General features: G+C 33.4%; 1 protein-coding gene across 4 annotated transcripts in view; it reads right to left on the reverse strand.

Moving 5' to 3' along the window:
- Window positions 1-5,129: 5,129 nt before the first annotated feature.
- SNF4 (sucrose nonfermenting-like protein) overlaps window positions 5,130-12,041 on the reverse strand; it is a 54,180-nt gene continuing 47,268 nt past the window's right edge. For all 4 annotated transcript variants that reach the window (XM_089801926.1, XM_089801924.1, XM_089801925.1 and 1 more), the window contains exons 10-13: window positions 11,497-11,560; window positions 11,149-11,218; window positions 5,752-5,869; window positions 5,130-5,636 (exon numbers count right to left, since the gene is read on the reverse strand). In XM_089801926.1, the coding sequence (XP_089658052.1) occupies window positions 5,545-5,636; window positions 5,752-5,869; window positions 11,149-11,218; window positions 11,497-11,560 (344 nt within the window). In that variant the 3' untranslated portion in view covers window positions 5,130-5,544. The remainder of the gene's footprint in view (window positions 5,637-5,751; window positions 5,870-11,148; window positions 11,219-11,496; window positions 11,561-12,041) is intronic.

The raw sequence follows: 12,041 nt of genomic DNA on the forward strand, positions 1-12,041 counted from the left end.
ATACACACATACAAATATCTATATATACATATATGTATATATGTACATATATGTATATGAAAACTTAAAAATAAGTTCAATGTCCTACTCAACTGTAGTAACACATTTATTGATTAATTGGTAATTCAAACATTATAGAACAAAAATAAATATCACACCTTTTTTGTGTGAAGATTTCAAGTGTTTTAGGGATACACAATGGTAATGATATTAGAAATTCAAAACAATGTAAACAAAGAAGATAGAATAAATAAATAATATGCTATCTTATATTTGATCAAGTGATTCTTATTTATACAATCATAGAGACAAACCACACTTATAAATCAGCTAAAGTAATTGACAACGCACACACATGAAAATGGACACATCTACAACTAGTTATTGTTTCAAACTTAAACTCTATAACAAATACAATTGAACTCAATGTATATTACCAACAACTCAAATATAGGTTGCCACATTTGCAACAACCACTTATGATAGTTGGAACATTAACTCCAACACCCCCACTTAATGTGACAACTAAAAAAAACATTATTTAGAAATTATTCTTTGAAAATAGTTCATAGACCAGTAAGACTTCGTCAAGTTGCTCTCAAATGTTAGTGTACTCATGTAGCTATCATCCAATCTTTGAAACACCATTAGACACCATTTGCACATGAAATGCCTCGTAACCCTTGTAAACGTGTGATATCAAGCTTCTAGATTCTCAAATCTCCCTGAACTATTGGACACCAATCCACACGTCTCTCATAACCATGATGATGTATAGTTTCACTAATCCATTAGCACCTCATACTATTTTCAAAGCATTGACAATTCAAAAAAAGCAAGTTCTTCATTTTTAATGAAATCATCATCACCATCAAGATCTGATGGTTTTTCTCCATGCCTCATTTCCTTGATAGTTTCTTCTCTAACACAAACAATCTAACAGGAAGATGGCTTTGATACCATATTAGAAAATTCAAAACAAAAGAATCAAAGAAGATAGAACGAAGAATTAATATGCTATCTTATATTGATCAAATGATCCTTATTTATACAATCATAGAGACAGCTCGCTTTCCTATAAATCAACTAAATTAACTGACAACAAACTAATTAATGATTAACAACACACACACACATGAAAATGGGCACATCTACACCTAGTTATTATTTCAAACTAAAACGCATTGACACATACAATTGAACTTAACTTATATTGCTAGCAATTCAAACATAGGTTGTCACATATGCAACAATCACTTATGTTACAACACATGTTCGAATGTAGCTCAGTTTATTTCAGTTTCGAGTGACAAATTAGACATGTAGGGTTAACCAAGAGTAATGGCCATGATGATTTCAAACTACCTGACAATATAGATTAGAAAATTAATATTATTTTGATTTCTTTCATGATTTGATCATAACATTTGAACATTACAGAATTTCAATGTACTTGTTTCGAATTGTCTTGCAAACAATTTCTCCTAGTCATGTGAATCTATTGGGACCATCTTGAACCCAAAACTTCATATTATTGCTTACTAAAATGCTAAACTCTTGTTGATATATCATAACTTCAAAAATTGACCAAATAGTTTATAAATTGTACTATTATAAGTTGCTTAAATTCATAGTATCAAAGATTCTTAATAGATGCACCACATCCAATCTAATTGAAGAAGAAAAATAATAACATTTTAACATGAGTTTTAGTTTCTGGATTCAACTGTGTAGTTTTTTATCATCAACATTTCGGATCATACTACATGATCCATCATTTTTTGTTCTTCATGTTCTCTGGCATCCTGATGATGGATCATGTAGTATGATTTGAAACGTTGATGATAAAAAACTACACACAATCGAATCCAGAAACTAAAACTCATGTTCATGGATTGTGGAAATCTCATAAATCTGACTAACATTTTAAAAATCAAGATGCTAGACATTCATAATATTTAATTCAGCAAATCAGTTATAGAAGTTGATGATGAGTTGGATAGTTATGTTGAGACCTAGCTTTTAAAATATCCATAAATTTAATGGTATTCAACTTCCACATTTCTAAAATTACTCAAAAGAACAAACTCTCTCTTCCCGCACCTCTTTTAACTTTTTCAATCCTCATCTCACAACAAAATCGATGATTATTTAATTATAAAAAAATGAACTCGCAACAAAATTGATGAGAAATCAGTCATAAAAAAATGTATTCTCCACAAATAGAGGCCAATGTTAGCTTTTTAAAGTTGTTTCACATATGAGATTAAACTCATTGATATAGCATTTTTATTGCTTCTTATCCCAATACCCCCAATTTCTTTTGTAGAACTTATTCATAATGAAAACATTTATACTTTTGTTGTTTATGGGTCATATATTAAAATGAATATTTAATTTTGTGCATCCACTTGATATTTTGTTGCATCAATGTCTCTCCTTTCGCACAATATATTGTTGAAGACAATCATAAGCCATCTACCTTCTTCCATTTGTTCAATTCTTTTAAGATAGCTTCTGAGAGCCACTATAACCATTGGTTCAATAAAGACTGACCGCATTTCACATAACATTAAATCATATGGAACATTAATTTCAGTTTTGAACATGCTTGACATTTTGGATTTCCCTCCCATAAAGAACCATCGGCAAAACTAAAACACCAAAAAAGATTTTGAGCAATTCCCCAATCCCAAAACTCTCGCTATGTTTATTTCGAGGAGTACAAAATGTATTCCAACCTTCTAAAATTCTCATCTTTTGCTACCTTCCCATCTTAGCTGGTCAATGTTGAGATATTTGTATTGTCAATTTTATTATGTTACATTAGAAAATCATGAGTTTCTTCTCACTATTATTAACTTGCTTTCCCACCATAATACAAGAGTGCTCAAGAGTAAGCAAATGTTCTTGCAAACCACAACCAAATTTGACAATCAAAATGAGATCATCCACAAAAAGGAGTAGCCGCATTAAAAATTATCCAAACTAAACACTCACTATTATAATTTTTTACTACTTTTCAAGTTATTAAACATATAAGCTAAACAAGGTACTCCAAAAGTTCACATTTTGCTACATGAACCATACTTTGTCTATTTAAAACCAAATTTTGTAAAACTATTCATAAAACACATTCAGTACTCCTTGCTAGAGTTCAATATGGAAAATCTAATTTGGTTTGAATTCACTCAAAATTGTGCCCCAATGAGGTAACTAACTCAAAATTATCTCAAAAGGTACTCGGTAATTATTTTCGAAGAATTTGAAAGACTTGATTTGGACGGAAGAACCCAAAACAAACTTGTAGCAAAGTTGAATGAAAACGTCATTATCATTGACTTTTTCTTTCTTTCCTTTTCTTGTTTTTTGGGCTAACTTAGGTCTATTCAACCCTCCAACCGAAAAACTGAGCAAAATACAAAGACCAGAAAGGTTGTTTTGTATGTCATTTGTGCACTTGTGGAAGGAAATGAAAACGTTTTCTGTCATCACTTAACTCTAATTTGTGTAGCGTATTTTGCTATATCGCTTTCATGTTAGTGTAGTGGTGTATGAACTGAGTTACTTCAATGTTAGCATAGGGGTGTATGAACTTAGTTACTTTAGCATAGAATTTCGAACCCAAATCTCCAATCTGTATCCGTACCAAAATCCAAACCAAGTTCTTTAATTATTTGATAAAAAGGAATCAGATTCTACTTCACTTTCAGATTCACAATGTAAAGGCATTCTTGAACACTTCTCATGTTGTGTATCTGATAAATGTCATTACAGAGTACGGCAACAGACATGAAATGTTGGATGGCAGCCTCAACATCCTCCCATAGATTTAAATAGGTATTTCAAAGAATATAAAAACAGTCATTTTTTTGTCATTACAGGTCATCACTACATAGTTCTAAAGGCAAAGCCTGTCTCCTAATCAAATTCCGCTCATAACATGAACTTGGCAAGTAAAATTCAAGAGTTCCATATTGCCAAGTTGGGATAAACAATACATTTCACAAGCTTTAGCATTACGTATAATTGGAATAAATGATCTGCAAGAGTCAACTCTAAGGATTTGTTTGGTTCGTGGAAGATGATGGAAATTGACTTTTTCATAATCCAGATTCAAACAAAATTGCATTTATTTCAAAATTGACAAAATAGAATTAAAATACCAGACTTCTAATTTTGTCCCAAACCAGGTTTTCAGACGTCCCACTAGTGACTAAGAATTAAAAATCAAAAACTGGTTAAGCGATTTGAGGACGTCCCACTAGTGACTAAGAATTAAAAATCAAAAACTGGTTATGCGATTTGAGGAGTGTAAAAATAATAGATTGGACTACTTTTTGTAGTCTGCCTGCAATTCCAAACTTACCCATAAAATTGTGTCTTCCTACTCATCTTCCGAGTGAGACAAACAATTCAAATAAAATCCCAAAAATAGAAATGAAGATTTGCAAAACCGTGATTTGGCTAAATCGAGAATTGATTTCTACAATTCCACGAACCAAATGGACCCTAGGCGAAGCCCGGATAATGCATGACAAAATGACATAAAATTGAATGCTTACTCCCAAAAGAGATGAAGTAAGCAAACAAGTTTAAAATTATCAGCTCAGAGAACTTAACACAATTGGTGTGCTCCTTTGTATTGAAATTATCAATGCAAAATTTCTACGAATTGCCTTTGTAAAAGGCCAAAGCTATTTCAGTTTATCCTTTCCCTACAAATAAATCACATTAATGTGCCAATTGTGATTAAAGGAGTGCATTTTGAATGAATCTTGATACTGATAACTATGTCATGCTTGAGTTTGGTGAATATTAAGCAGGGTCAGAAATAGAAAACTCTTCATGCCTATGGAGAATCAACATTAATAAGATTTTACAGAAACGTAAGTGTTTTCATTAAAAGAAAGGTATCTGATAAAAATTAAGTTCACAATCCATCAACTAGAAAAAGACATCATTATAATTTTGCTTTTGTTGTTTCCCACCAAAGCAGATGACGAAAAGCATCTGCAGGTAGGCAAACCTTACCCCTCATTTGAGAGCAAGCTGATCCATGCTAATTACAGCTACTGATCGTCTGTCGGACATTTAGATTATAGAACTCAAAATAGGCAGGGGACATCTCAGCTCAAGCAAGCAATTCTTTAATGAATGTGTATTGCTCGCCATTGGTGAAACAATGGAAAGCCAACATATTTTTCAAATTAAAAAATTACTGGATATTCTAAACAATTTCTTTTTTATCAAAATGACACGGACAAAGGAACTTGCTCCATGGTTTACAATGCCTTGCAGCAGTAAATTTTCCACAAAGATTCACAATTTGAGCAAAGCGCAAAATGCAGTTAAGAAATGAAACTGAGATCAGCAAAAGGGCACCGTAGCCTTCTCAAGCAGAGAAAACCAGGAAAGGCCGAGTGTGACCTGAATTACAAAGCAGGCCTTCCCAATGGGGCAACTAAAACCAGCCTTTCAAATTTGTAAGCCAAAAATGACATTACATTTTAACTAACAGGATTCAAAGAATGAGGCCTGAAACTAGCCAAGAAGAAATTTGAAGATGTCACTCAAGGAGATAATACCCTGCACACGGTTGCTACCAGCTTCCACACATATGACTCTCCGGACACCTGAGATCCAAACCCCACAACCAACAGAACATTGTCAGTACCTAGATGTATCTCATCACAATAGGTACCTTTACAATTACAAATTCTGACAGAAGTATTTATTATAATGTATTACCTGGATTAGCCAAGCACTCCATTACTTTCTGAAGTGTGTCAGAGCGTAAGCACATGTGGCATCTCCGTCCACCAAAAGAACCAGCAGAAGTATTTATATCTTGGCCCAATTGCAATGCCTGCAGTTTAAAGAAGGGCTCACAAACTGTAATTTGAATGAAAATTTAAGTCTACTGGGATACATTAAAAAATATTGGTATAAATGTGATCTTATTCATCTTTGACTGACAGCATATATAGATAAATTTATATAAGTTTTATACTATGCAGAATTATATTGCATTGTGACACAGCTAATTTAGTAGTTTAAGATTTTTAGTACATTTTTCACTGTCCAATTGGTGGATTCATTAGACTACAAATTGTTTTGCAGTTCAACGAAATCAGTGAAAATACATTTTTTGGTTATAGACATCAGCTAATTAATAAAACAACGATTATTTTACATTTAAATTGCATTAGGGGTAACTGCATCTGAATTTTATTCCTTCATTTGGACTGTGGCTACTTAAATAATCATATGATCCCATGGCATATCCTATGTTTTTAAAATGCTTAAACGTTTTTTTATAAAACAACTACTTTTACATCCACTTTGAGGATTGGGCAATGCACCATCCCCTCAAATTAAGGAGATTTTTCCATGTCCCTCACAGATCCTCTCATTCAATTTCATCAAAACATCGTGAAACATTGCATAGAGTTTCTGAAAATGTTTGATCAAAATTATATACTAACGAAGATCAAGACTAAAGTCTGAAATCTGAATCTAGTAGGTAATAATATAAAATACACAATGGTCAGTGACTTAAGATCTCTGCCGTGCATTATTGTTTCCAATTGGTTTCAAGATAAACTATTGACCATATTTAATAATACAAATATTTTAGTTCAGGCTTCAGATACAACTACCTTGAAAGATAAGGGATCTTACGGATGAAGAAACATTACAGGGAAATTATCTTACCTGGCCATGAAGAACAATGGTCCCTTATCATTCCTTGATGTTCTTGTCAAAAACAGACATCATGTATCATTAACTTGACAAGTATATAGAAATAAGACACATACTGAATAATACTTAACACTCTAATTACCATCTTCATAGATTGCATTAGGTTGTTTTCCTCAACACTAGCTGCAAGAACCTTTAGAATTTGGGGTGCGTTAACATATTAATGTAGTAGTAGTAGATCTTAGCAAGGCTCTTAAAAGAGATGGTTATGACAATTAGTAAATTAAATGCCTATTCAAAAGGAAAACATTATCCTAGTCTTAGTCAAGTGGATAGCAACATGAGGATGATAAGTACACAGCTTACAAGGCAGGACTGACTAAACCAACAAAAAGAGAAGCAAATTTCATTCCTTCTTAAACTTGATACCATTTAAAGTAACCTTAAAGCCAGGTCAGACTGAAATGATCCTTGAAGAAACATATTGATGTTTTTCCATTTCCTTGCTATTGGGGACACATGCATACAGATGTTCAGTTATTTGCTTGGGTTGATCATTACAACAGGCAAAATCTTTACAAGAAATACTGATAGGAAAATCGCAAAACAACTGTAACAATGATGATGGATGGCCTCTAAACCAAAACTGAAGAGGCCTCATTCAACAGACTAGCAATGGAGTTCACAGATAAACAATAAAAGCTAGACCTATATGCCAGGCAACATTCTGCAAGTACGGAAATATTTGTGGCTATCCAGTTATATGCCTTTGACCATCTAAGTCTCAGTTGACATTCAACAAATGCTTGGTGCTACTTAAGGGATGCAATGCCAAGAAAACTTTAGCCAATTCCATAATTTCATAAATTGTCTTGAACCATCACATTAACACCAAAACCTTGCACATCTCAAACTAGGTATTTTTACATTTTAAAGAAAAATCAATACCTCAAAAGCTAGATATCTGGATCCAACAAATCCGTTCATTTGTCAACAACCCATTAATGCCAAGAAGATAAATGTTTCAGTTGAAAATGCCCATCATATCGTCCAATTCAACAAACATCCACAACACAACATGGATTGAGAAGAAGATACGATAGCAGAAAAGCTTCCTATACTAACCTCAAGAGGAGGGTTATGCAAAACTTTTCAGACCTTTATAACAATTGCAGAAACTTAAATAGCCAAACATAAACAGTATGCATACACAACCCTGTGATTTATGTGGGGCAAACCCTTTAAGGAGAAAAACCCTAGAATCCAAAAGCTGCCCAATATATTATTCTGAATTCATAATACAACAACAGGTTACAATATAGTTGCAAAGCAAGCTTCTTACAGGAGTATAACCAATAGAAATCCAGATGTATCTCAACAGCTATCAGACTCATAATACACCATACTACATTGCTGTAGTACAATGCCCCCATGAAAGAAGACTTCCTTCTAGAGCAAAAAAAGCACACAAAATGTACCCCATTAGATCTATGACCAAATGATAACCAGACAAGATTTACAATGATAAATTATACATGATAACTTGCCTTCCTATACCAACCATGCACAAAAACGACCATTCACACAAGCCACATTAGATCTTGACTTCAAGGATACTAACCAAGAGGCAGAAAGACTCAACGTTACTAGAATGAACAGTTATGCTTTAAAGGAATGAAAGTAGAAGTCGAACAAACATCACCACACATGACTTGAGGTTGCAGCACAACATTGACATTCACGATAGAAAAAATTTCAGATATGCAACCAATCTATGTTAGTGTCATCCACTATGGCATTGCACCTCTATGTCTACAATATATTACTTGGTATACCATGTGTGTGACTGGAATGACATTTCCGAACCACAGAAGTGGATGATACACATTGGAAAATAGCATTTCAACCTCTAAATCAATGTCCCAAGTATATCTATACACCATTTATCCCTGATTAGGTTTCCATATTTCAAATTCTTGCTCGAGCACATATAGATTATACCACCAAATCTACACCATATATGGCTCATAATCATACAAGTGGTACCATCTCCATCCGACACTTGGCCATATTTGCAACATGTCACTGCATAACAACTGGCACCACATAATTTTGACATTTTCATCTCAATTACATAGACAATGCACCATAGATGTGACATGTGTCAACATATTTGTGGAGCCCACTTGACAGCCTACTTGTATTAACATTTGGAATGTACACTTTACAAAATAGAAGTGGTGTATTAGATTATAATTTTACCACTTCATAGTTTATCTTGGTCCATCTAAATATAAGCAACGTATATGTTAGAAACTCCCCACATTAAAACTAATCTTGTGGTGCTAGAAGAATCCTTGTCTCATGATACTTGCCAAATTCTCACATTCAAACAAAATACGAAGAGCACTACAACATGTTTCAAGTTGGTGGCAAATTATGGTTACATCCTCAAATGAGCACTTCAAAGGCCCACGTTGACTGGTGATGATACCTCCAATTTCAATCTTCCATAAGAAATATTCCCCCCTTTAAGCAACCCATGTCTATCCAATGTCCTATGGAATTGGCCTCTACACAATCTTTTTGCAAATCACGATATGGAATTGCAACTGCTAGACTGAATTTTTAATCAATGGTGACAATTAAATATGGATTACCAAAATGATTGTCTTATACAAAAGAGCAACACAAAACAAGTTACCAAGATGGTAAAGCATGACTCAAAGATTATTTACAAAAAATGAAGAAAAACACCATATGGCTGATGTGCCTTCTCAGCGACAAGTTAACAATCCACATAGCAGAGGATCATATTCAACATCAACAACAAAAGGCCTCAATAGTTAAAACCTAGGAGAGGAATTTTGAGATTGCAATGGAGAATTTGGAGATTGTATTATTTCACAAAATTCTTGCACATACGAGAGGGTCATATTCATCACCAACAACAAAAGTCAAAAATAATCACAGAGATGCATTATGCAGAGGTAGATTGGCTATTTCTAGAATCACAAACTTATAAACAAAAGTCACTTAAGCAACATAACATCATTAAACTTGCATGCAAATTTCATTCTCTATATTGAATCTGATGTGTAGCTTATAACTTAGAACAACCTCCATCTTTCAATATTTGTCCTATCTTCTGACATCTCTATTGTTTAAAGAAAGTAGCAACATTCTTCTTTTTTTGGATAGGTAATGGGTTGAAGCCTAGATTAATTATTATTATTTACTGAGATTAATTTTGTTGTGTATTTATTATTGTGTGTTAAATTCCAGTAGACTTGAGCCCAAGACCTCCCAAATGAGAGGTACGCAAATTACCATTGTGTTGTAGGCTCTTGACTCAGCAACAATATTGGAATCCAATTAGAATTGATATATTAGATGAAGGCAAGTTTGATTTGGAGTAAGCAATCTCAAAATTCCTAATCAAGGGAAAGAATTTGCCAATTGAAGATGCAACATGAATAGATTAACAATTAATAAAGAAACATCAAAAATTGCTTGATAAGGACAATGCTTTTCCCAAGGCGATGGAGATATTAGGACCCTGTTATTCTATCCTTCTATATATAAAAAGCTGAAGCACTTGTCACATGCTTAACCTTAAAATTAGTTTACATTACTCCCTTAAAGCCTATATATTTTCCAATTATTGGAGGTTGCCTTCTTGACGTGGTTTGCAATTTAACTGATTTTTAATATGTTTAGAAGAAATATCATAGCAATTTAAGCTATGTATGTCAGTATTAGGGTGCAATTTAGGGCTACCCCAAACTCCCGCACTCATGCCGTGAAGGATCTTCACACAGCTACACTCGGGAATTCAAACGCACTAGTTAAATTGTTAAAGATAATGATGGACATCAAGCTGTTGATGTGATAAAAGAAAATACCAAGTGTCTATTTATTTTCCAATTATTGGAGGTAGCCTTCTTGACATGGTATGCAATTTTGTGGATTTTTGCATTTATTCAGAAGAATATCATAAAAATTTAAGAGATGTATGCCTTTATTAGGGTGTGATTTAGGGCAGCGGCTATGCAGCCACCAAAACAGCCAAGTCATATGAATGGACTATAGAAAATGTATATAGAATACTGCAATTTAAGGCCACACAAAAATCCTGCACTCGCACTGTGAGGGATCTTCAGAGAGCTAAAATCAGTAATTCAATAGCAATAATAGTTTAAAAATTATTTGTTTAAGGTAATGATGTACATTAAGCTGCTGATGTGATAAAAGAAAATACAAGTGTTGATGTAAACAAGGTTGCTATCTATTATCCAGGATCCTTCTTTAGAAAACTACTTCTAAGATGTGTTTCTGAGTGCATGTTTTAGGTAGTGTGCAGCTTAAGTGAATAATGTGCATGTTCCATGTGTAATTTGAAAAATAACATTGGAAAAAACAAAATAAATAAGTCCCATTTACCTGCTGAATACTGATCTTGTCGATCTGCACCTGTGCATATGCTCTATCTTTTGCCAAAGCAGTAATGTCACTGTAACATGTGCATGCAAGGTTTTTAGTCAAAAATGCAAAATTTTGCAAAATAAAAACAATAAGAACAAATCATTTAAGTACTCTGCTCCTAACACACTGGCACAGCTAACACCACTTTGTCATGCATTTCCAAATCAATCACTAATAATTAAAATATTAATAAGTAAAAAGTGTACTGTGCAATAAGTGTAAACACTGATGGAATCTCATTTGTAAAAATGATTCCAATGAATGGATACAACTTCACTAGGACAATACTTTTGCACAATAGATTACCTTCTGGAATAGATATCCACTAGTGAAAAATTTTCGTCGACAATTGGGATTGCACTTACTTGAGCTGCAGTAGTAGAGAAGTTGTTAGATTTTAGGAAAACTGTCATCATCTAAGAGCATTGCACTTGTATTTGAAAGTTTCATCTAGGATAGCAGAGGCCATAGTCAGACTTTTGCATGAGACCAATCAAAGTTTGCATATTCCAAAGTACTTAGCAACAAATTGTGTCCCTTGATCATGATCCTTCAATAAGGATTTCATCTCCACTTTATTTTCACAAATTCATACTTGAGACTCATTGTTGGATTTTAAATGGATCCAAACAACCTATCTCTACAGCTGATTAAGCCCCAAACTGTTAAATATATTTTTTAACAGAATTAAGACACCTATAGTGCATGAGAATTATGAACATATGATAGCAACTTGCAAACAGTTCCATCTGAAAAAACACATACTACAAATAATGCATTATGTCATCGCCTACATTAAGATGAATAATATATTCAATGATAATAAACCAGACTCCTGACAGTAAAGAAAT

The sequence above is a fragment of the Cupressus sempervirens genome, chromosome 9, assembly GCF_028749045.1.
Source record: "Cupressus sempervirens isolate cs-2001-9-10 chromosome 9, ASM2874904v1, whole genome shotgun sequence".
In the NCBI taxonomy this organism is placed as follows: Eukaryota; Viridiplantae; Streptophyta; class Pinopsida; order Cupressales; family Cupressaceae; genus Cupressus; species Cupressus sempervirens.